This window comes from Pseudoliparis swirei, chromosome 1, assembly GCF_029220125.1.
Source record: "Pseudoliparis swirei isolate HS2019 ecotype Mariana Trench chromosome 1, NWPU_hadal_v1, whole genome shotgun sequence".
NCBI lineage: Eukaryota > Metazoa > Chordata > Actinopteri > Perciformes > Liparidae > Pseudoliparis > Pseudoliparis swirei.
Genome location: NC_079388.1, coordinates 2,057,470 through 2,083,036, shown reverse-complemented (window position 1 = coordinate 2,083,036; position 25,567 = coordinate 2,057,470). Strand labels below are relative to the sequence as shown.

Genomic DNA, 25,567 nt, shown 5'->3' with positions numbered 1-25,567 from the left:
AATAAAGGATCAAAAGATAACGATGACTCACAGGCAGCATGACGGAGGTTCCAGGAGGTCCAGGGACTCCATCAGCTCCAGCCAGACCGGCTCTACCAGTGGGGCCCTGCAGGATGGAGAGGATGAAGGGAACTGCGCCTCTATGTCTCAGAATGGTGTGTCTACAGGTTCGGCCCGGAGGTTTCTCCAGACCCGTCGCTCTCCAGATGAAGTGAAACACTCACCCTCTCGCCGGCGTCCCCGGCAGAGCCAGGGGGTCCGGAGGAGCCGGGAGGGCCAGCAGGGCCCTGGAGGAAGCGGTAAAGGGTGCTTTAAGTATTCTGATTACAGACTTGTTGAGTCGGCCATTTTGGTAATGGTGTTGCAAAGGAATATCCTAAAAGTACCATTTATTGACACCACCTTGCTATAGAGACGTGTTCTGGGTAAGGAGCAATCTGAATCTGATACTGGCAACACGCTGATTACACCACTACCGTAGAATACTCTGAGCAAACTACTTATTCATATAAAATTAGACTTCAGTAAAGTGGCTTCCGGATAGAAAACAAGGGAATAGCCATCGTTTACTTACAGCAGGTCCCTCGTGTCCCGGAAGTCCTTCGATCAGCATGCCCTGCAGGAGTCAGATGATTTAAAACCAAGACAAAAGGAACAGAAAATACAAAAATACAAAGATTTCTCCATTAATCAGAGTCTGATGTTATCAGATACAATGAGTCCATTGTGATGCACCTTCACTGCTACGATGGTGTTAGTGAGAAACACATGTGCATCCTACTGGAGGGATCCGCCTCTTTTCAAAAGCTGCATTTAAGGCCAAATAACTTGTTTGGTTGAATTTGCATTTTTGGATTTGAAATAGATGAAAAGAGAAAAAGATGTTTTCAAGAAGCTCGTCATTCAGTTTTTGGATGAGCATCAACTACAGGGTGTCTCAGCCAGTGATTCTCAAATAGGGGTACGTGTACCCCTGGGGGTACATGAAGGCACTACAGGGGGTATGTCATTTTTTCTAAATATATTTAGAATTAGTATCCATAAAGAAAATCCTTTAAAATAGTACTTATTTAATATATATTCAATTAAATATAAATGTAAATGTGATATACTCTATTCTAAATCAGACACTGACGGCCCAGTGCTGTGTATTACATCGTTTAGGTTAGGGGGTACTTGGCTGTCAACATATTTCACATGGGGTACAAAGGAGTTTAGGTCTCTGACATGTCTCTAATGCCTTATTGGCAACCATTGAAACCAGTCAGGACCAGTTAGATACGTCCTGTGCCTTTAAGACAGCACATCAGGATCCTCTGCCAACGTCGGGTTCTAGAAGGTGTGTGTTCACATATCTCGAACAAGAGATATAGAAGTGTTTGACTGAGAGGTTGCTGGTGCGAACCCCTGGAGCTTCTGGAGGAAGTCACCGGGGGAAAGCTTCTTGTTTCTGTCCCAGAACAAACCAGGAAGAGAAACTATCTGCCGCAAGACCGTCAGTAACTCACAGGCTCCAGGACAGCCGGGTCTCCTTTCTCTCCCTTCTGGCCTCTGACGGCGGTCTGAGGAAAACACACATGTAGCCAACAACACAGCCTACTCAGTATTGAGGGAGACACACACACACACACACACACACACACACACACACACACACACACACACACACACACACACACACACACACACACACACACACACACACACACACACACACACACACACACACACACACACACACACATCATTCGTATTTGGTTAGTCTGCTACATTACATCAAACACTACTGTGCTACAAAATAGAATGATAACATAAAAACCTGATTTGCTTGTGATAAAAGCAAAACGCTTTCTGATGAGTCAGCGGTTCTCCAAACTGTGGGTCCATTACGTCTCCGAACAGAGCATCGTCTGGCTAAGCGGCGCTAAACGAAGCAATACATAAAGGGCATTCCAGAAGAGGATGCAGCCATCCCGATGCCTCTTTATGCACTTTATGTTCAAATGATTGTTTCTGATAACTTCCACCGTGGTTCAGCTATTCCTCCTGGTTCCTGAGCTCCTCGCTACGCCACCATATAAAATGAAACCCATTTCAACCAGCGGCGTGTGGACTACGTCTTGGTCCTGTACATTTTTGAAATGCATCCAACTCCCGTGGTCTCTGTGACTGATTGAGCTTGCCTGGCAGGACATTGAATCTATGGATATATCTAACTTGCATGGCGGCCATTTTGAATTTACATACGTCACACTTTTGGAGGGAAACTGAGAGGTTAATTGTTGAGGTCAAGTCTAAATAGGTAGTTAAAGTTGTGGATCTATCCCCACTTATGTGTTAAAGGAGCAGTAGTTGGGGTTTAAGGGGGGGGGGGGTATTTATAATTATGTTTTTATGAGTGTATAATCACTTGAAGCGAAGCTCTACAGTACCATGTGGATTCAAATTAGCCACCACAGGTAAGAAGCACATAAATAACCGATGCACCTACGTCATGGCAAACTCAAACCAGTCAATTGAGAGGACGTTGAATACGATTGGAAAAAGACGAGGATTCAGAGTTGGTTGAAATTGAATTTTCTTTACATCTTTTTTTTGCCTCTGATGCAAAAAGACTTACGCCTCCCTCGTCCCTCACGGCGGACAGGGCGGGGCCCATGTTGGCATCGACCTCCCCGGTCTCCGGCATTGGCTCATTGTAGTCCCTGTAGGAATAGTCGTACTCCTTAAGGCCCACGTCCCCAGTCACATACTCCTCGGTGAAGGCCTCCTCGCCCACACCGCCTGCCTTGGCGGCCTCTACCTCCTCGCCCGCCAACGCCGTCTCCACCTGGGGCTGGGTTGGGTTGATCAGAGCCGCAACGGGACAGAGAGAGGGGGGCACGAGAGGGTGAATCGAGGAGAGAAAGGGGATGGAAGAGGAAGAAGGAAGAAGAAGAAGAGGTGTGTATGATGGGGAAACGTTAGTGGAGGAGGAAAGAGTGATGGGGAGTGGAAGAGAGGGGCATATATAGAAAGAAGTGAGTCTTACCTTTGTAAATAAACAGTGACATAGGGACAGAAAACAAAAAGACATCCGGCGGACTGTGGCGTCAGTCCTCCCGTCTGATTGGTTCGGCTCAATTATGGATTATTTAAATCTCCTGTTAATCGTCTAGAATGTAATAATGTGTGTTTCCACCAAAGCGTGACCTCATCAGCTCGTGTGTGGTGACCTGTAACCGGAGGATTACTCCAAATGTTCCTGGAGGAATGACACAACTTCATAAACGTGTGGTTTTAAATGTTATTATTGGGTCACACGGAGCTGAGATGAAGCACTTTGTGGAAACCAGCTGCGATGCAAAGCCAACAGTATGTTATTTCATATTTCACTTACCGTGGATGTTTGGAAAAACACATGTGAATCCAGTGGAATTATACCGTATACCATTAACTCATGTAAAAACATCCTAAACCACCAACATGAAGAGTGAGTAACGTGTACGTTTGGTCCACACAAATACCTTATTTATAATATACCTGGAACCTTTCTACATCATTAACAATATTCTGAGCATCAAAATAAAACAAAGTCATCAGTCAGCTTCTACAGACACAACGGTAATGAGGACAATATGGATTATTGCCAATATTAAACAAAAAGAAGTGAACTGTGAGAAACAGATCAGAAGTGTGAGGAACTCATTCTCACATTCTCATGGCTGCGTTCTGCAGTTCAGCTCCATCTTTTTCTTTCAAACCAGAATGCATTATGTTCATCTCCCTTTGTTGTTAAAAGTGTGGATCAAATATTCCTACGCGGATCCCTTTTCACAAGAGTGTGGTTTTCACGTGAAGATCTGAAGTCTTCAGGTGAGAACAGGGAGCTTGTTGTTAGGGGGGGAGGGGCCACGCAGCAATGTTTGACCAGCAGATGAACGCGGTGCATTCTCTTTGAAAACATCGACGTGTGGTTAGAAAGGTGGAGGAGGCGGAGCTACAGCTACTGAACTACTGTTAATGAAGACTGGGCTCACCACCACACAGGTGTTACACTGGCCTCATCCTGTGCTGGAGGATTCATCCTGGTTCTGTCTGGTCCATTCTGTCTCTTTATGTTTTAATGTGCAAACTAAAGCAAATATATCTAGAGATCTGTATGCATCGTATCTAGAGATCTATATGCGGTGTATAATAGACTTTTTTACCTGCTCAGGGATCTCTTCTTGTCCAATCACCTCACCCTCTGGCACCGTCTCCTCATAGTAATAATCAGTCTCTGTCGGGGTGTGGCCAGCCTCGGAATATTCAGTGTTTACATCCTGATCGGTCAAGTCGACAGGAATTGGGGAGCAAGGGGGAGGAAGTAAGCAGATTTTGAATCGGAGAGCGCGGTTAGCTCAAAGTCTGCTTGTGAGTGATGATGAGTTCAAAGTGGAACAGCAAAAAAATGGATCGCTTCATAAAATTGCGGTCGCCAGAAGGCCGAGAGTCTTCTTACCTGGCAACTCACATCTTTAAAAGTCGAAAAGATCCATTTTTACAAAAGAAATTTCAGGTAGTTTCAGAAATCTCAATAACTATACATATTGCCTCACGCAAGATTCAGGGAGTTATTGAGATCCCTGTGCTGAGATTTCTTTTTTAATGTACAACGTTTTGCTTTTTAAACTCAAACTTCATGAAAGAGGGGGAGGTCTGCTCTTGTTGGAAGGAGGACCGACAGCCGCTCTCCATCCCTTCGGATGAAAAACATCGAAGCGCGATGCTTTGGGATGTCCAGCTTCACCCAAGACCAGAGCACAGAGAGACAACCCGGTCAGCAGCCTCACAGAACTCAATGAACTCCAATTAACCAGAACCCACCAATGACCCCGCCCCCTTTCCACACCCCTCTACACCGACTCACGTCAGCTTCGTAGTCGTGATGCTTTACTTCCTTTTGGCTCTTTTTGTTTCTGTGAAGCTGCTTTATTCATATTTGATATACGAAATATGGCCAGAGACGGCGAGACAGGTGTCGGAGGGAAAACACAGGTACTCAAAAACAAAGAGAGAGAGTGACAGAGTGATAGAATAGGTTGCTTTGTGTTCTCTGTGTATGTGTGTTGTTGTGCCACAGAAATCCTCATGCTCATTCAGGACAACGCTATACACGGTAATGGATTCCCCCGAAAAGAAAAGAGGCGGAGTGCCGGGGTGTATTCGGGGTTTCGGAGATCCAGTTTCAGCTTGAAGGTAGGAGGAGCGTGAAGTAAAGAAAACCGAACGAGTAGCCATGCTTCCATGTGCACCGCTGAGTCATATCATATGGAGGTGTGATCGGAGAAGATCATATGATATACAAACAGAGGAGAAGGCACCAAGCCGGCTATGAACCAGCTTCCATCCCGGAGACCAGGTGGTCCACCATCAGGGATTCACCTCCACAATCTGAGTGAAGACCCACTCTAGTGGAAGGAACTCAACAATATATGGGCCTGCAGCCCCTGGATTCAAGGATTCACCTCCACAATCAGATTTAAGACCTGTGGGTCTTCAATCTGATTGTGGAGGTGAATCCTTGATGGTGGACCATCCTGAAGACCAGGTGGTCCACCATCAAGAATTCATCTCCACAATCTAAGTGAAGACCCACCCTAGTGGTAGGACCTAAACATCCATGGACCTGCAGCCCCGTGATGGTGGACCGACCCGGCCCCAACCCGGATGGGACAGATGGGACATGCGGCTCTGGACACCCGAGTATGGGCCGTCTTTTTTGTACCTGTTGGTAACCGTTGGTCATTTTCTTCGCCGCACTTCCACTCAGCACTGCCTTGCCAAAGGGAGGGAAGGGTTTGTGCAAGGATTTGACATTAATGTCCACCGGCAGCCTGGCTTTGGTGGGTCTGGGCGGAGTGGGCCGGACGGGGGCGGACGTCGCGGCGACTTTCTTCTGGACGGAAACCTTTTCGATCGCATTCTTCACGACTTTGCTCAGCGTGGACTTGACCAGAGGGACTTTGGTGACCACGGGTTTAGCTTTGGCTGCCGGAGCCTTGGCGGCCACAGCCTTGGCCATCTTCGTAGGCTTCGGCGCCTTCGTAGCGTCGACTCTGGCGGCCGACTTCGTGACCGCGGCCTTTTCTATCTTTTCTACTTTCACGATGCTCACAGTCTTTGCTCTGGAAGTGGTTTCACCATTACGAACAACTTTCTTCGCTACCACAGTAACCACTTTGCCGTTGGCCTTCGCCTCGCCGGTGACTTTATTCTCAGCTTTGCCGTTGACCTTGACTTTAACCTCTTTAACCTCAACGGTAGCTTTGCCATTGGCTTTCTTCTCTGCTGCGGCTTTGCCGTTAGTCTTGGACACAACGGGGGATTTTCCATTTCCATTGGCTTTCTTCTCTGCTGAGGATTTCCCATTACCGTTGACTTTCTTCTCAACCACTACCTTGCCGTTTCCATTGCCATTTCCATTCGCCTTGGCCTGAGCTGTTTTTGTCACGGCTGCTTTCCCATTGCCGTTGGCTTTAGCTGCACCATTGGCTTTCTTCTCCGCGGCCGCTTTACCGTTACCGCTCTTAGCCGGCGCCGCGGTGGGCTTAGCTTTAGCTGCTGCCATGGGTCTGATCTTGGACAGGAGGATCTGCACCGCGGTGGGCTTGGCTTTGGATGGCTTGGCTGTGGAGGACTTGAGAGCCTTGCTGGGCATCGGGGTCTTAACGACGAGTTTGTTCGACCCGGTCTTGGCCGGCTTGGCTGGTTTGACGGGGATGGATTTGGTGGTGGGGGCTTTTCCATTGGGCGCTTTCTTCTAATATCCGCGATTAATGTTTGGTTGAGATGGTGTTTTATAGTATGTAAAAGTGCATATTGACAAAGAGAGAGAGAGTGGAGGAAGACAGAGATACGTAGAAGGGTTGGGAGGGGGGTGAAAAGCACAAACAAGGGATGGACAGAAGGAGAGAGAAAGACAAGAGTGGATGTTTTGAGAAACAATGACATAAAGATGGCCGAGGCGTGGATGATTTACTGAGACTGTACAGGCATTACTGGATTCAGCAGAGGATTAAAAACACGTTTGAAAAACACAACAGACTCCAAATCCATATTTAGACAAATTATGACCGAATGTTTGGCTGGTTTCTCCAGTAATGCCATTCCCAATATTAAATGACGAAGCAGCATCTTATTGCGCTAAAATCAACTGGCGCCTGTCGTTGGGGGCAGAGGCACCGAGGGTGTGATTGGTCAGGTGAAGCTGATGCTGAACACACACACACACACACACACACACAGGCAAACACAGTGGATGCCAGACGAGCATGCGAATGCACGTTAGTCCCATCAAACCACGGCTCAGTGCACACATCATTCTTACGTCTCATGCTGCTGCGATGAAGTCACATGCACGTTAACGTTGTCACGGTAACAAACACAAACGTCATCCAGGTAAATAACAACAATGTGAAGGAAAAAACATGAATCTCTTCAAATATGCGATACAGGACACAACTGAAAGGAGACGGGAGGCTGTGGCATACATACGTCATGTATGCCAACCACGAGTGCATACACCAAGAAACATGCGCATCGATACCGCCGTGTTGCCGTGGAAACCGATGACCTGGGAGTACGAGCATGCGGCGACAATGAAGAGCTCATGCGAGGAACAACACAACAGATCCATGCTCCGGTCAGACGGTGTCGCACAGGAGTTTGTTTGTGATCAGCTTGAAGCGAACAGGAGGAGTTCATCACGGAGATTAAAGTCGTGTTTCCATTCAAACCCCGAAGCACATTTGAATTAAACTCGTGAAATGACGCCAAACGAAAATGCTAATTAAACGAGTTAATCTGCCGTTAACGGAGCAGCAGAAGAAGAAGTTTATTCAGCGACGCCATTCTGCATCCCGCCACTGAGCGTAAAGACTTTATGGTGCGCAGTCTGGGAAGTTTTATTGAATATATATGTTTGGTTTTTTTTGCGACGCTTCCAAAATGTGCATTAAAATATTTGAATGGAGACACGAAGAATTCACACAGTCGCAGGAAAGTGTTTGGAAGTCAACTTATTGCTGATGAGGCACAAACAAAACTCATGAACAAACACTATTTGACAAAAATCTGCTTCCCTGACACACGACAGGTGAGCTCAGTTGGGGTGAAACGGACTCAGGCGTGATGGAAAGAAACCGTTTAACACATTGAACCGAGTCGGTTTCCCCACCTACACCGGCCCCCCAGTGCCCCCCCCCCCCCACACACACACACTTCCCTTGGCCACATCTGAACACACACACACACACACACATATATGACATGACATGTACAATGACACGGGGACGACACGTCACGGGGAGCAGAGGTGTGATGGAGACGAGGCGCCTGAGGTCGAGCTGGATTCAAGAGAAGGAATGAGACGGGAATAAAAGAAAAGGAGGTCTGGAGATATGAGGGATGAGAGAGAGCCGTGTGCAATGCCACGTAGATGTTCTATAACATGTAGCGGGGACGCCGATTCAGAGGACACTCGACTGTTTAGCGAGCTGATGATGGATGCGTCATACATCTCTCTCTCTCTCTCTCTCTTTCTCTCTTTCTCTCATTCTCCTTCCCTTCTCGTGTCTTCCCTCTCTTCTTTACCTGTTGCCTGGGGGCACCATGTTGGGGAGAGGGGGCGCAGAGGAGGAGGAGGGAGCGCCTGTTTCCTCATTATAATAATAATAATAATAATAATAATTATTATAGTAATTCTAATAATAATAATAATAATAATAATAATAATAATTATAATAGTAATAATAATAATAATAATAATAATAATAGGGGTATTCATGGTCATCCTGCTCCTCATCAAAGTACTGGGAGAGACGGGGAAGGATGGGAAGGTGGGAGGGATGGACGGGTTGGAAGCAAGGAGAGGAATGCATGAGGGAGGAGTCTGCAGGAGGGGTCGATATTAAAAATATACAAGATGACCTCGATGAATGAGTGGACAGAACGATGGTGAAATGGGCCAGTGTCGAGCTCCCAGTATATATATATGTATATATATATATATACATATATACACTGATATATATATATATATATATATCAGTGTGCATTTGACAGAAGAAGGGAGGCAAAGTGTATACTGTGGGTGATGTGCACGTCTCAGTAGAGGCTCCGCCTTTAAAGCCGTCTTCATGCACGATGTCTCAATTTAACCAGAAAGAAAACAATCAGATTTTTGCTTCATCAGCATGTATTATGTACTGGGGGGAACACACACGTTGGCTTGTATCATCCTCTTTCCCCCGACCTTTCCATTGCAGCAGAACACATCTAAACCCTGAGAGAGGAGGGGGGGGGCAGCGATGGAAAGGCGTGACAGGAGAAGGCCTCCGTCGGTCCTTTTCGTGACGGGGAGGAAAGTGGATGGATACAAGACGTGGCTGATAACTGGGGTGGGGGGGGGGAGGCGGGAGGAAGACAGAGAGGGAGAGCAGCACTTTGATGACATCATCAGATGACCCCAAACTGAATCTGAGGACTTCAGGAGGACTGGTGCGATTGTTTGTTTTTTAAATATGGTTTTTTTCCCCCATCAGGCCATATTTTCATGTCGTGAAGCTTCAACACAAATCTTCAGGCTGACTTTCTTTTTTTTCTTTGTCAATGAAAAGACGAGGAGTCATTCACTCTGGTTTACGTGTCAGTCGTGATGAAGCTCTCTCGCCTCCGTCCATGTGACGCGGAGCTTCAGTCCACTTCTAAACTCTTCCAGACGCACACAACTCCGAGTCCACAGATTCAGCCGCATCGGAGCTACAGAGGTCATGAATGCTTAGTACCCGTGTGAGCGTAGTACTGAGGTCATCCACTAGGGGCTTAGAGTGAACTCGTGACGCAGTGACCTCTATAAGAGGTGGGCGAGAGAGCGAAAGGTGAAGGCTGGTCACTGCACCTCGTCGGGAGGTTTTTAGAGATAATTCTGCACTAAAGAGGTCAAAGAGGTCACAGACATGAGTTCCCTGCGCCGGCTTCACACGTGTGTGTCGTGGCGGCTCACTCACGTATGTGTTGGGGTCCTGGGCCTGGGTCTTGGGCAGCGGGGAGTCACAGTCGGGGCTGTAGTGCTCACAGAAGTCGTAGGCGGCCTGGGCGTTGGAGGCGATCAGCAGTTGCTGGATGTCTCCCTATGGGGGGGAAGGGGGGGGGGATGACAGATGATGAAAAAAACCTGGACAGCTGTAACATCTGTGGGAACATCTTAAAGTCCAGATTACATGATAAATGAACCTTTTAACCCTTTACGATCAACTGGTGACTAGTCCCGCGCTGTCCTTTTAATCGTAGATGTGTTTCAGCCTCGGTGACTCGTGGTCTGCTGCCCATAACCCCCCCCCCCCCTCCCTCACCAGCCCCTCACCTGGAACACCTCCTCGTCGAGCAGGCGCGCTCCGAACACCGTGATGCCGTTGGTGTCCACGGCGGCGTTGTTGCCGCGCGGCAGGGGGCGGGTCATCTTCTTCTTGCAGTCCAGCAGCAGAGTCACGTTCTTCTTGGACACGGAGATGGCGATGCGGTGCCACCTAGAGGAGGAGGAGGAGGAGGAGGAGGAGGAAGCGGAGGCGAATAAATGTGTACTGTGACGACAGGCCATGATTTATCACACACACACACGCTGCAGCCAACACACACACACACACACACACACACACGCGCGCGGGGGTGGTGTCAACCAGTCACAAACTGGTTGTCGCTGGTTACTGACTTGCCATCAGCCAGGTTGACGCCTCTGAACAGCGGGTAGTCCTCGGGGGCCGGCTTGCCGTGCTGGTCCTCGTACAGGAACACCGGGGAGCGACCCATCTCCACGCCCAGCTGCTGGATGCCCTGCTCGCTGTAGATGGACAGGAGGAAGGCCTGGAGGCCGGCCTGGGCCTTCACCAGCGCCATGATGGAGAAGTTCTCCGGGAATCGGCCTGTCGGCGAGGGACGGGGGGGGGGAGATGATGAATGATCACAAACAGAAAGGGAAGGAAGGGGGACAAGGAGATGAAGACATGGAGTAAAGTAAGAAACTTAAAGTGTGAGGATCAGAGTTGGTCCCAGAGGACGAGGACACGTAGTAACAGGTGGGCGGAGCTTGAGAGGGAACGCAGCTCAACCTCAGAAAACAATTTGGAAATCTTTTTTTTTTTTTTAAGGATTCCTCCACAGCCACATAAGTGCCACTTTCCCTTCCTCTGCTGCTCACCCCGGGGTGTCAGACCGTTTTCTGAGGTGCGTTTGTTATGGCTCTCCCACACAGCGCCGCTGCAACACATCATTATGCTTGATATCCATGCAGCGAGGGAGCTGTCGGGGCACCGCTAAACCCAGAGAGCTCCGTCTTAAAATACAACCAGACCCTGATTACAGGTTCCTGCTCGCTGGAATAAACCGTCAAATATTAAGCTGGGAAGTCTGGGAACCCCAGCTCAACACACGGAGACTATAAAGCCCTCGGAGGCACCTTCCTCATGGCTGCTATTGGGCTGTATCAAATGAACTGAATTGAATTGAGATGTCTTTATTCATTTGAAGTAACCTTTTGTGGTTCAAAAGAACAGAAAAAACCCCCAATTATAATGCACTAGACCAAAGGTGTCAAACACAAGGCCCGCGGGCTGAATGCGGCCCACCACGTCATTTTACGCGGCCCCTGGCGGCTAGAAAGACATATGATCACCTTTATATCCTGTGCTTTTATTTTGAAGGTTTTAAATGAAATGGTTGAGTTATAATATTAGAGAAATGTCCTTGTGTACAATATTTCTACTGTAATTAAACAATAATCAAATGCAAGGAGAGTTATCTAACAGTAAGTTCAGGAGTAGTTTATCCGGTGCTTCAGGTACACCGGCCCTTTAAGAGGCGGCCATGATGCTGATGTGGCCCTCGGTGAAGATGAGTTTGACGGCCCCGCACTAGACGTTCTGTATTTACTTAAGCAGTGAAATCATTCTGTGGTATTTAATCCGTATGCACTAGATATTAAAGGGTTTGATGGTATGTGTCTGGAGGCCTACCGGAGAACAGCTGCTTGGTGGGGGCCGAGATCTGGGCCTTCTTGGAGATGCGGTAGGCGTGGTCGGGGCTGCCGGAGCGGCGGGACGAGCAGAAGCCCGGAACCTTCTTCACGCCCTCGGGCAGCGAGTGAACCTGCAGAGCCCGCAGAACGTCCACCGGGTCTGGGGAGGAGGAGAGGAGGAGAGGAGTGAGAGGAGGAGAGGTGAGGAGGAGAGGAGGAGAGGAGAGGAGGAGAGGAGGAGGAGGAGGAGGAGGAGGAGAGGAGAGGAGGAGGAGGAGGAGAGGAGGAGAGGAGGAGAGGAGGAGAGGAGGAGAGGAGGAGGAGGAGGAGAGGAGGAGGGAGGAGAGAGGAGGGAGGAGAGAGGAGGAGAGGAGGAGAGGAGAGGAGAGGAGGAGAGGAGAGGAGGAGAGGAGGAGAGGAGGAGGAGGAGGAGGGAGAGAGGAGGAGGAGTGAGAGGTGAGGAGGGGGAGGAGAGGAGGAGAGGAGGAGAGGAGGAGGAGGAGGGAGGAGGAGGAGGAGAGGAGGAGAGGAGGAGGGGAGGAGGAGGGGAGGAGGAGGAGGGGGAGGATGAGGAGGAGCAGGAGAGGAGGAGATGGGGAGGAGGAGAGAGGAGAGGAGGAGGAGTAGGAGGAGGAGGAGGAGGAGGTGAGGAGGAGGAGGAGGGGGAGGAGGAGGAGGAGGAGGAGAGGAGAGGAGGTGAGGAGGAGAGGAGGGGAGGAGAGGAGGGAGGAGGAGAGGAGGAGAGGAGGTGAGGAGGAGGAGGAGGAGGAGGAGGAGGAGAGGAGGAGGAGGAGGAGGAGGAGGAGGAGGAGAGGAGGAGAGGAGGAGAGGAGGAGGAGACAGAGAAGGAGGGGGAGGAGGAGAAGGAGGAGGAGGAGGAGAAGGAGAGGAGGAGAGGGAGGGAGGAGGAGAGGAGGAGAGGAGGAGGAGGAGAGGAGGAGAGGAGGAGGAGGAGGAGGAGGAGGTGAGGAGGAGAGGTGAGGAGGAGGAGGAGAGGAGATGAGGAGGAGAGGAGGAGAGGAGGTGTGGAGGAGTGAGAGGAGGAGAGGAGGGAGAGGAGGAGAGGAGAAGAGGAGGAGGAGAGGAGGAGGAGAGAGAGGAGCTGAGAGGAGAGAGGAGGAGGAGGAGGAGGAGGAGAGGAGGGAGGAGGTGAGGAGGTGAGGAGATGAGGAGAGGAGGAGAGGAGGAGAGAGGAGACGAGGCGAGAGGAGGTGAGGAGGTGAGAGGAGACGAGGTGAGGAGGTGAGGAGGTGAGGAGAGGAGGAGAGGAGGAGAGGAGGGAGAGGAGTGAGAGGAGAGGAGGTGAGGAGGAGAGGAGGAGAGGAGGTGTGGAGGAGTGAGAGGAGGAGAGGAGGCGAGGAGGAGGAGGAGGAGGAGGAGGAGGAGGAGAGGAGGTGAGGAGGTGAGGAGGAGAGGAGGAGAGGAGTGAGAGGAGGAGAGGAGGAGAGGAGGTGAGGAGGTGAGGAGTGAGAGGAGGAGAGGAGTGAGAGGAGGAGATGAGGTGAGGAGTGACATGACAGCTCTGGGATCTGGAGGTGCAGCTTGTGTTTGCATAAAAACCTCAAATCCAGAGACAAGATATTCTATTTCTTGAGTTTTTCCTGATTGTATGTGAGGTCAAAGGTCAGGGAGGTCGTATGTGTTCAGACTGTAAAGCCCTCTGAGGATGATTTGTGATTTTGGGCGATTAAAAATGAACTGAATTTAATTGAATATCAAAATCATAAAAACTGCTGACTCAACAAGCCTTCCAGACGTCTCAACGGACCCGCGGAGTAAACCTCGCATGGCGATCTCAAATGTTCTGGGCCCACGTGCCCAACGGCTGCCGCTGTGCGTCCACGGGCAGCGCTGTGTGGGCGGGTCCAGGTCATGTGACCCGCAGGTACACGAGGCCTCAGCTGAGAGCCGCCTCCGCTCTGCTCACAGGGGCCAGGGAACAAATGGCGGATGATGTGAGAGGATAGAGGATAGACGAGCACTTCAGGACACACACACACACACACACACGCACACACACACAGCATGTGCTGAGTGTCACGCGGACCCAATCACATGTGAGCCTGGAGTCTCTGAGGCACGACATCTTCATCCGTGCCTGTATGCTTTGCTCTCGTTCTCCTCCCTCACCCTCGTCATCTTCATCGTGTGTCTTCATCACCTCCAGCCGGCCCTGGACTCGCTCATTGTGTCAAAAGCAAAGCTCTGATGTCACGATGACGTCATGCGGCCTGCAGAACGCTTCTGTTTTTGAATATATTTATTCCACGGCTCCATTATTAAACTCTCATTTTTAGGATCTTCCCAAAAAAATAAAAATAATATGATTTCTGCATAAACGATGAAAACCGAAGCTCAACCACTAAAGATATATTATATATTCAACACCAGTGTAGGAGCCACAGACTCACACAGTGTAACGCAACAGTGTAACACAACAGTGTAACGCAACAGTGTAGCATAGTAGTGTAACACAACAGAGTAACACAACAGTGTAACGCAACAGTGTAACACAACAGTGTAACGCAACAGTGTAGCATAGTAGTGTAACACAACAGAGTAACACAACAGTGTAACGCAACAGTGTAACACAACAGTGTAATGCAACAGTGTAGCATAATAGTGTAACGCAACAGTGTAACGCAACAGAGTAACACAACAGTGTAACACAACAGTGTAACGCAACAGTGTAGCATAGTAGTGTAACACAACAGAGTAACGCAACAGTGTAACACAACAGAGTAACACAACAGTGTAACGCAACAGTGTAACACAACAGTGTAATGCAACAGATTAACGCAACAGTGTAACGCAACAGTGTAGCATAATAGTGTAACGCAACAGTGTAACACAACAGTGTAACGCAACAGTGTAACACAACAGAGTAACGCAACAGTGTAACACAACAAAGTAACGCAACAGTGTAACGCAACAGTGTAACACAACAGTGTAATGCAACAGAGTAACACAACAGTGTAACGCAACAGTGTAACACAACAGAGTAACGCAACAGTGTAACACAACAGAGTAACGCAACAGTGTAACACAACAGTGTAACACAACAGTGTAACACAACAGAGTAACACAACAGAGTAACGCAACAGTGTAATGCAACAGAGTAACACAACAGTGTAATGCAACAGTGTAACGCAACAGTGTAACACAACAGTGTAACACAACAGAGTAACGCAACAGTGTAACACAACAGTGTAACACAACAGTGTAACACAACAGAGTAACACAACAGAGTAACGCAACAGTGTAACGCAACAGTGTAACACAACAGTGTAACACAACAGAGTAACACAACAGAGTAACGCAACAGTGTAACGCAACAGAGTAACGCAACAGTGTAACGCAACAGAGTAACGCAACAGTGTAATGCAACAGAGTAACGCAACAGTGTAACACAACAGTGTAATGCAACAGAGTAACGCAACAGAGTAACGCAACAGTGTAACGCAACAGAGTAACGCAACAGTGTAACGCAACAGTGTAACACAACAGAGTAACGCAACAGTGTAACGCAACAGTGTAGCATAGTAGTGTAACGCAACAGTGTAACACAACAGTGTAACGCAACAGTGTAACACAACAGTGTAATGCAACAGTGTAGCATAATAGTGTAACGCAACTGTGTAACACAACAGTGTAATGCAACAGTGTAACACAACACTGTAGCATAGTAGTGTAACGCAACAGTGTAACGCAACAGTGTAACACAACAGTGTAATGCAACAGTGTAACATAATAGTGTGACGCAACAGTGTAACACAACAGTGTAACACAACAGTGTAACATAATAGTGTAACGTAACGCAACAGTGTAACACAACAGAGTAACGCAACAGTGTAACGCAACAGTGTAACACAACAGAGTAACGCAACAGTGTAACGCAACAGTGTAGCATAGTAGTGTAACGCAACAGTGTAGCATAATAGTGTAACGCAATAGTGTAACACAACAGTGTAACGCAACAGTATAACACAACAGTATAACACAAAAGTGTAATGCAACAGTGTAACATAATAGTGTAACGTAACGCAACAGTGTAACACAACAGTGTAATGCAACAGTGTAACGCAACAGTGTAACGCAACAGTGTAACACAACAGTGTAACACAACAGTGTAGCATAGTAGTGTAATGCAACAGTGTAACGCAACAGTGTAACACAACAGTCTAACGCAACGGTGTAACATAATAGTGTAACGTAACGCAACAGTGTAACACAACAGTGTAATGCAACAGTGTAACGCAACAGTGTAGCATAATAGTGTAACGCAACAGTGTAACACAACAGTGTAACGCAACAGAGTAACACAACAGTGTAACACAACAGAGTAACGCAACAGTGTAACACAACAGAGTAACGCAACAGTGTAACACAACAGTGTAATGCAACAGAGTAACACAACAGTGTAATGCAACAGTGTAACACAACAGAGTAATGCAACAGTGTAACGCAACAGTGTAACACAACAGTGTAATGCAACAGAGTAACACAACAGAGTAACGCAACAGTGTAACGCAACAGAGTAACGCAACAGTGTAACGCAACAGAGTAACGCAACAGTGTAATGCAACAGTGTAACGCAACAGTGTAACACAACAGTGTAACACAACAGAGTAACGCAACAGTGTAATGCAACAGTGTAGCATAATAGTGTAACGCAACTGTGTAACACAACAGTGTAATGCAACAGTGTAACACAACAGTGTAGCATAGTAGTGTAACGCAACAGTGTAACACAACAGTGTAACGCAACAGTGTAGCATCATAGTGTAACGCAACAGTGTAACACAACAGTGTAACACAACAGTGTAGCATAGTAGTGTAACGCACCAGTGTAACATAATAGTGTAACGCAACAGTGTAACACAACAGAGTAACGCAACAGTGTAACGCAACAGTGTAGCATAGTAGTGTAACGCAACAGTGTAACACAACAGTGTAACGCAACAGTGTAATGCAACAGTGTAGCATAATAGTGTAACGCAACTGTGTAACACAACAGTGTAATGCAACAGTGTAACACAACACTGTAGCATAGTAGTGTAACGCAACAGTGTAACGCAACAGTGTAACACAACAGTGTAATGCAACAGTGTAACATAATAGTGTGACGCAACAGTGTAACACAACAGTGTAACACAACAGTGTAACGCAACAGTGTAACATAATAGTGTAACGTAACGCAACAGTGTAACACAACAGTGTAACACAACAGTGTAACACAACAGAGTAACGCAACAGTGTAACGCAACAGTTTAACGCAACTGTGTAACACAACAGAGTAACACAACAGTGTAACGCAACAGTGTAACGCAACAGTGTAGCATAGTAGTGTAACGCAACAGTGTAACACAACAGTGTAATGCAACAGTGTAGCATAATAGTGTAACGCAATAGTGTAACACAACAGTGTAACGCAACAGTATAACACAACAGTGTAACACAAAAGTGTAACGCAACAGTGTAACATAATAGTGTAACGTAACGCAACAGTGTAACACAACAGTGTAATGCAACAGTGTAACGCAACAGTGTAACGCAACAGTGTAACACAACAGTGTAACACAACAGTGTAGCATAGTAGTGTAATGCAACAGTGTAACACAACAGTCTAATGCAACGGTGTAACATAATAGTGTAACGTAATGCAACAGTGTAACACAACAGTGTAATGCAACAGTGTAACGCAACGGTGTAACATAATAGTGTAATGCAACAGTGTAACACAACAGTGTAGCATAGTAGTGTAATGCAACAGAGTAACGCAACAGTGTAACGCAACAGTGTAACAGATTTATTTAGACGGAGCCAATGAAGCGTTGACGTTGCCTCGGGGCGTCTCGACCACGGCTCATTACCCCACTCTACATGAGACAAGAGAGAGTGAAGTGGAGGGGGGGGAGAGAGGAAGGGAAGGAGGGAGAGAGAGGAAGGGAAGGGCGTGTGAGCAGGAAGGAGGTAGAGAGGGACTGTGATGCTGCCTTAACCACTGAAACAGAAGCAGAGAGTCATGAAGAAACATCTGGAGAGGAGGAGCCGACCAATGAGAGACCAGGACCTCATTTCAGTCCTAAAAGACCCCAAAGAGTAGTCTTCACTCGTTCATAAATATATATATATATAAATATATATATATATATATTTATAATAATCAATGGAGATTTTGTTTATTATTTTTTGCAGACTTTGCGTTTAATTTCCAAACTGCTTCCTCAACTTCTCGCGACTTTTGCAAGAATGCTGGGAATGAGAGAGGTTCAGGCAACGGTGGAGTGTGTGAGTGTGTGTGTGTGAGTGTGTGAGTGTGTGTGAGTGTGTGTGTGTGTGTTAGTGTGAGTGTGTGTGTGAGTGTGTGTGTGTTAGTGTGAGTGTGTGTGTGTGTGTGTGAGTGTGTGTAGGTGTGTGTGTTAGTGTGTGTGTGTGTGTGTGTGTTTTGGGAGGTCAGGCAGTGACAGTAGACAGCGTGGTTCTGTGATGGCAGGTTATTGGATCAGATTGCAGTCCCAGCTCCCCCAGTACACCCAGTGTACAATGTGCCGCTCTGTGTGTCCCCCCCCCCCCCCTCCAGCCGGGGCCCTTCCTGCCTTGAGGACCACAATCACGACAAATACACACCCACAGAAATAACACACGCGCGGGGGCCGCAGATGGTGCACACACACACACACACACACACACACACACACACAGGAAAATATAAAAAACACAGCTCTCGAGACGGAGGGCGGCAAATATGAAACGAGACAAGCTATAAAACCAGAAGGCCAGGAGGAACTCCCTCTCTCTCTCTCTCTCTCTCTCTCTCTCTCTCTCTCTCCCCCCCTCTTTCTCGCCATAAGCGCTCACAGATGGCTGCGGCCTCCTGATGCCAACGCCAATCACACGGCAGCCATTGAGACAGGCAACATGGCCGCTGCGCGCTGCGCAGCGCCCCCTACTGGCAGCGGGCTGCGAAGACAACGGCCACTCAGAACTCACGGAGACAGTAAAACATCCAAACTATGAGTGTCACTGAGTAGTCTTCATTTAATCTGATCATAGTTCTGATATTGGGGGCTCTCTTCAACAAGTGTTAACTTTCTGAAACCTCTTTTAAGTTAAATTAAATTGCTTTACTTTAAGTTTAAATCTAGTCAGTGTGCTTTGAATTTGTTCTTTTTCAAGTCTGCAGAGCCTAAAAGCAGCGACACTGATTGATAGTACACTTTATTGATAATGCTGCACCTCATATCGTGCTAAAAGTTTAGAAACACATCATTACTGAAGTAATCAGATTACAATTCTTCCTTGAGGTGATGTTTACACCTCCAGATCCCCTGAACACAGGAGCCGAGGCCTGGGGCCTGTAGTTCTCCACGGCCGCCACTAGATGGAGCTGAACAGATTACGTTAACTATTAACAGACACAGACACACACACACACACACACACACACACACACACACACACACACACACACACACACACACACACACACACACACACACACACACACACACACACACACACACACACACACACACACACACACACACACACACAGGAGTGACACACACACAATGCTCATGCTTATTGAACTATTAAAGACAGTCTGCACACTGTCAGCTAACGGAGTGAACGGCTCGACTAACACACACACATTTACACACACACACACACACACACACACACACACACACACACACACACACACACACACACACATTGTCAGCTCCCTGAGCCTGGGTCTCTTCAGAGGTCTCTGTGAGGGGACAACTGCAAACCTGTTATTTCCTCTCATAGACTTTCTGTCGTCGATGTATGTGTGTGTGTGTGTGTGTGTGTGTGTGTGTTTGTTTCCTCTTTTGGTACAGCGGTGCTAAATACCAGACACACACTCCAGCTGACACGCTGACCCCTCACCTCTCCCCTTTACACAACGGCCACATTGTCAGACACACAGAGCCAGAGGCCTCAGGTGGACAGGGTTTCCCTGAGCGTTGGCTTTAAGAAACAACAACAACAACAACAACAACAACAACAACAACAACCATGCCACCCAATCCTCAACAGGCCTTATCTATGAACCCCGAGAAGTGTGTGTGTAAAAGTTAAACTCGCAAAGTGTATGCCAGCCTTTCATATTAAGTTCAATGATAGTTGAATTCAAGTATCAGAACATTCAGGCTCCCCTTGTGGCTAAAACATGTACTGCAGATATAAAGAAATAAAAGACTGTGGAAGAATGTCTGCTAATTTAGCTACTTGTGGGTCCTGACTCAGTCTTTGGGAACACACACACACACACACACACACACACACACACACACACACACACACACACACACACACACACACACACACACACACACACACACACACACACACACACACACACACACACACACACACACACACATTCATCTGTACACCAGTGTCCTCTAATAATAAACCAAGATGAGTCCTGAGATGAGGGGAAGAAATGACCCAGCGAGGATCATACATTACAACAAGTTAAATATAAAAGCCCCAGAGAGGCGTGGAGTAAACGTCGCTCCTCCACCCAGCCCGCCGCAGTGGCTCGGCGTACCAGCTGCTGCAGGTAGTCATTTTAAACATGGTGCTCTGTAGTTAGGATTTATTTATAAAGCCTTCTGTACGCAGACAGAGCCTCCATTATGAGTCCCCGCGCCGTGAGGCGTGATTAGACCGTACATTATTTATATGGTATGAAATGAGGGTTTGTCAGCGTGGGGAAGAGGCCCGTGAGACGTGAGCCACGAGCCACGAGCAAAGAGCCGTGAGCCGTGAGCCGTGAGCCACGAGCCACAAGCCGTGAGCTACGAGCCGTGAGCCACGAGCCGTGAGCCACGAGGCCTCAATGAACCCCACCAGGAGATGATGGGTGAATGTACGTTGATCTCACTCACATCATCCAGATGTGTGAAGATATTTTATAGTTCATCATATTCATCTCTCAGGGGGACCACACATGGCGAGGGTGGCATCGGGGAGCTCAGGTCCAAGAGGTCCTCTCCCGTCCCCCATGAACCACCATGTGGTCCGTGGACCTGAGGGTGCAGGCGGCTGACACGGAGCCAGGACCAGGACCCACCAGGGCCCACCAGGACCCACCAGGACCCACCAGGGCCCACCAGGACCCACCAGGACCCACCAGGGCCCACCAGGACCCACCAGGACCCACCAGGGCCCACCAGGGCCCACTATCACACATCAGAGAGGCCACTTCCTGTGCTGACGAGTCAGACTCCGACTGACTCACTACACCTATCAGCGTCTTTACGTCAAGCAAACGTATATTTCATATTTAATAAAAGGTCTTTGATGAAAGTGAGCGGTCTGTAGCCAGAGGACCAACGGATGGAGGCAGGACAACGGAATACTGCATCCTCCTGGTCCTGATGGGGGACGGGCAACATTCAGATGAGTTATGAAACAGAGAGACGACTGTACCAGGACTCATCGATGGAGAAGAGACATGAAGGCTACACACTAAACAGCTGCTCCCCACATCCTCCCACGGGATACCACGACACACACACACACACACACACACAGAGCTTTCCCCACAGTAACTCATTCCATCCTGAAGTATGAACACGGCTCACGATGCCACGTGTCCTCGTGGAGTGATTGATATGATGAGTCCTCGGTTGGGTTTAGGGGGGGGGGGGGGTTGAGGTTTAGGGGGTCAACTAAAAACACGAGTGCCGTAAATTGAGTATTGCGGTTCAATAAATCCCCCCCCCCCCCGTCTGGCCCATGAGGGGTTTTACTGTCTTTAAACGTTCGTGAACCGTCTGTTACAAATCATTTCACCGGTGAAGAGCTACAAGCGCTGTGTGTTTATGGTCTGTGTGCTTCTCATACGGGGCCTATGAGGGGCCTGCCCAGCACGCACTGGGGCCCATAACCCCCCCCCTTCCCCTCACACAGGATCAGCAGAGCCACAAGGGCTCATTGGAAGTGACGACAAAGAGGAAATCAGGTGAAAGCTGCAGTCACAGCCGCGAGCTGTCAAAGGCCCGCCGCTGAGGAGCACAGGAGCTCTATTCACCAGGGGGGGGGGGGGCTGTGTGTAGCCAGACCCAGACAGACTGCCCTTTGAGGAGCGCTCAGCTTTGAAATGAAGTTGAGGAACATCCATGTCAAGAAAATATTGCCCTCTGATTTTCCTCCACCTTTGAACAACACTCAGCTTTCATGCCTTGCTGTAGGCCTCCTCCTCCTCCTCCTCCTCCTCCTCCTGCTGCTGCTCCTCCTCCTGCTACTGCTCCTCCTCCTCCTCCTCCTCCTCCTCTCCCAGTCTTCATTCTCCCAGGGAACAGAGAATAAACATGAAGGATTCTGACCACTCTCTTCTCTAAATCGGTCTTTCACTGCCTGGGTGGGGCTCGGTTAGAGTTTACACTAACATCTGCGCGGCTGCACCGCACAGCAGCGCGCATGCGCGCACACAGTGGTCCGCCAGCGCCTCTGGCCTTTTAAAAACAACAAAATGTTATATCTTACAATACCACACATATTAAGACGCATATAGGGATCGTGATAACCTGCACAGAGGCACATTCAAATGCATGTGGCATTCATGTCCACACCCCGGACTGGGGGGGGGGGGGGGGGCTTACAGACGCATATACACAAACACAACTGTACAAAGTGCGCACACACACTCACACACACACACACACACACACACACGCACGGACACACACGGACACACTGGACGCTTTCACTCCCGAGGTGCTGCGCCGCATAATAACCTATTCATAGAAAGCACACAAAAAAAGAAAAAGTCTCCAAAGTACACACGCGAGCGGCGGGAAGCAGAATCTGCCTGCGATCTGAGAGGAACCAGGGCCAAAGAACACAGGAGGAGAGAAGTTATGGCACAAGAGCCCCCATTGGTCCATGGCTGCCCGCAGCTCTGCACACGAGGAATAAAGAGACATCTGTCCATCACCTGTGTGTAAACTACACCTGGTCAACATCTACATCCTCATATTATCATAAATGATCAATACACTTTTTACAACTAGCTTCAGAAAACAAATCAGAAATTAATTAATTTAAAAAAAGGTTAATTAAAACCTCCAGAACCATCTTCATCTTTCATTCTGCTTCATTTCCGTGTCGTGAATCGAGGTCTGAACCAATCAGGTGAATGAATGGATCCTCTGTGTTCACAATAAGACCCGCCCTCTAGCAGCCTGCCGGAGAACTGCAGCGCATTCAGATCATTCCTCTCTGCTCACCGGGGAGACCACAACCACTGAATCCATTCCTCTGGCTCACCAACGTGCTCGTCGCTGTGGTCACTATTCAAGACAATACAAACATGAGCTTGTTTGTATTGTTTTTGAAAATCGGGAAAATCAACTTTCCATAGGCTTATTGTCCCAGATCCCTCCTCCTGACTGGTGCACAGGCTGGGCTGGTAAACACGCAGTCCACCCACAGGACGGACCAGTGGCCACACAGGGGAGCACAACACAGGTAGTTTAGTGGATTAGAAGCCTTAGCAGCCCCCCCCCACGGCGCCCCCCCCCCCACTGCATGCGGCTGGGAGGGACCCACAGAACCGGCAGCGCGAGGGAAATAAAGTTCATAGAAAGATAAACTGGGGAATGTCTACATTGGAAATGTTGTTCAGAATAACACGCATATTAAAAAATGTAAAAAGCACGTGGATTCCTGAACTATTCGCCCAGTAGAGGACACCTGTCGGCAGGCGGCGCGCGCACGCACGGACTGGGAGACAGCCGAGGTCCAAAGAAGCGACCAAAACACTTTTATTCAAAACACAGTAATACGTTTTGATTTTTTTTTCTACAGCAGCAATCCATAAAGACAACTTCATAACTCTGTGCCCATGTTGCATCCATCATCGGACAGGCTGGCCACGTTCCAGCTGCCCGATGAGAACAATCACGTGTTCAATACACACATAAACACATCATTAATTGATCTTGGTTTGTTCTTATGAGACGGAGAGCTTTAGATCATAGTTCATGTCGGACACGTCCCGGTCCATCTGCTCGGTACCGGTCACTTCGGCCCGGAGGAGACGACACACACGTGATGCGTTTGGAATGTGACTCAAATGAAGCAGATTCACTTCTAAATATACAAGAAACCCCCCACAAAAGATTGAGATAATGGAATAGTGTGGGGTAGTTGTTGGCCATTAAAATACAAAGAAGCATCAGTCAGGTGCGCATGTGTCCAACAATGGATGAGGTTTTACGCACGGGAATCCAGATTTACAGCGTATAGATGAAGACGTTTGAAACTGGAAAAAATACCCAAAAGTGTCTCAAACGCACAATACACATCACACGTGATGAGAGTGGCCGTCTTACCTGCCCGAGTCACAGTCGTTTGGCACACGACGAGCATCACGGTGATCACGGCGAAGGATGAGAAGTCCATGCGCCACGGTCTCCGTTTCTTGCGGAAGGGACAGTCTCCGGTATCCATAGTGTCGCGGTGGTTCGCCGGAGCAGCTGCGGGCGGAGGAGAGGGTGCAAGTTCTCCTCTGCAGGAGGCCAGCCGACAGGGACCCGACTGGAGCTTCTGCGAGGCAACGGGCGCGGAGCAGGGCGCGCCTCTGGAGACGTCTCTGCCTCTCTCCCGGAGACGTTCCTTGATGGGTTACCGACGCCGGTCTGTCTCAACGCATACAACCGAAACACTCAAAGGGGGTTTCGGGGTGAATAAATATATTTGATGTTAATGTGTTAACCCCTTAGTGCTGGAGCCCCATTTAGTCAGACTGGGTCCGAGTACCCAAAGTGGAGAGAGCAGCAGAGAGAGACCTGGAATCACGCTCTCTCTCTCCCTTCTCTCTCTTTACCTCTTCCCTTCTTTACTTACACACTCACTCCCACGGAGAGAGAGAGAGAGAGAGAGAGTGTGTGGAGAGAGAGAGAGAGTGTGTGTGTGTGGAGAGAGAGAGAGTGAATGGCAAAAGAGGGAGAGGGAGACCGAGGGCGTGAGTAATTGCGCACTCAGTCCTCGACGTCTGAGAGTGTGAGCTGACTGTTTTAATGACACATAGTTCACCTCACACACAAACCTCTTTCTTTTCCACTGGGAGCGAGAGAGTGAAACCGTTTTGTCTGCCTGATTCTCTCCAAACAATAAGAGAGAGAGAGAGAGAGAGAGAGAGAGAGAGAGAGAGAGAGAGAGAGAGAGAGAGGAGAGAGATGCGTTTTACCTTTTCTTCTTCTACACTTTCTTGCCTTTGATTGAGAGGCAGTGAGACGCCTTTGTGGAGCACGAGGAGCCGCCAGGTGAGCGTCCTCTCGACAGACAGCACCTTGGGGAAGAGTGAGATGTCGGCCAGCCAATCAGGCTTCTGTCCGCACAACTCACCACGCCCCTTTCCCCCAAGTCCCCCAGTCCGTGGAGCTCTCCTCTGGTCCTGATTGGTCAGCCCCACGTGGCCGTGTTGTGCAGGCAGCTCAGGTATATGTCGTTATTAAATACATTTCCTGAACAGAAATGGGAACATTG

At 48.6% G+C, this 25,567-nt stretch overlaps 1 protein-coding gene across 3 annotated transcripts in view; it reads right to left on the bottom strand.

Annotated features, from left to right (window-relative positions):
* The window catches only part of col11a2 (collagen, type XI, alpha 2), a 43,764-nt gene extending 19,145 nt beyond the window's left edge, over positions 1 to 24,619 (bottom strand). The window contains exons 1-11 of one of the 3 annotated variants that reach the window (XM_056418433.1): positions 24,412 to 24,619; positions 12,033 to 12,194; positions 10,733 to 10,943; positions 10,388 to 10,550; positions 10,032 to 10,154; positions 4,191 to 4,304; positions 2,621 to 2,836; positions 1,509 to 1,562; positions 575 to 616; positions 225 to 287; positions 32 to 106 (exon numbers count right to left, since the gene is read on the bottom strand). In XM_056418433.1, the coding sequence (XP_056274408.1) occupies positions 32 to 106; positions 225 to 287; positions 575 to 616; positions 1,509 to 1,562; positions 2,621 to 2,836; positions 4,191 to 4,304; positions 10,032 to 10,154; positions 10,388 to 10,550; positions 10,733 to 10,943; positions 12,033 to 12,194; positions 24,412 to 24,529 (1,341 nt within the window). In that variant the 5' untranslated portion in view covers positions 24,530 to 24,619. Of the gene's footprint in view, positions 1 to 31; positions 107 to 224; positions 288 to 574; positions 617 to 1,508; positions 1,563 to 2,620; positions 2,837 to 4,190; positions 4,305 to 5,749; positions 6,294 to 10,031; positions 10,155 to 10,387; positions 10,551 to 10,732; positions 10,944 to 12,032; positions 12,195 to 24,411 lie in introns of those variants that run through there. The other 2 variants (XM_056418442.1, XM_056418451.1) reach the window with 2 other exon arrangements.
* Between the last annotated feature and the right edge of the window lie 948 nt (positions 24,620 to 25,567).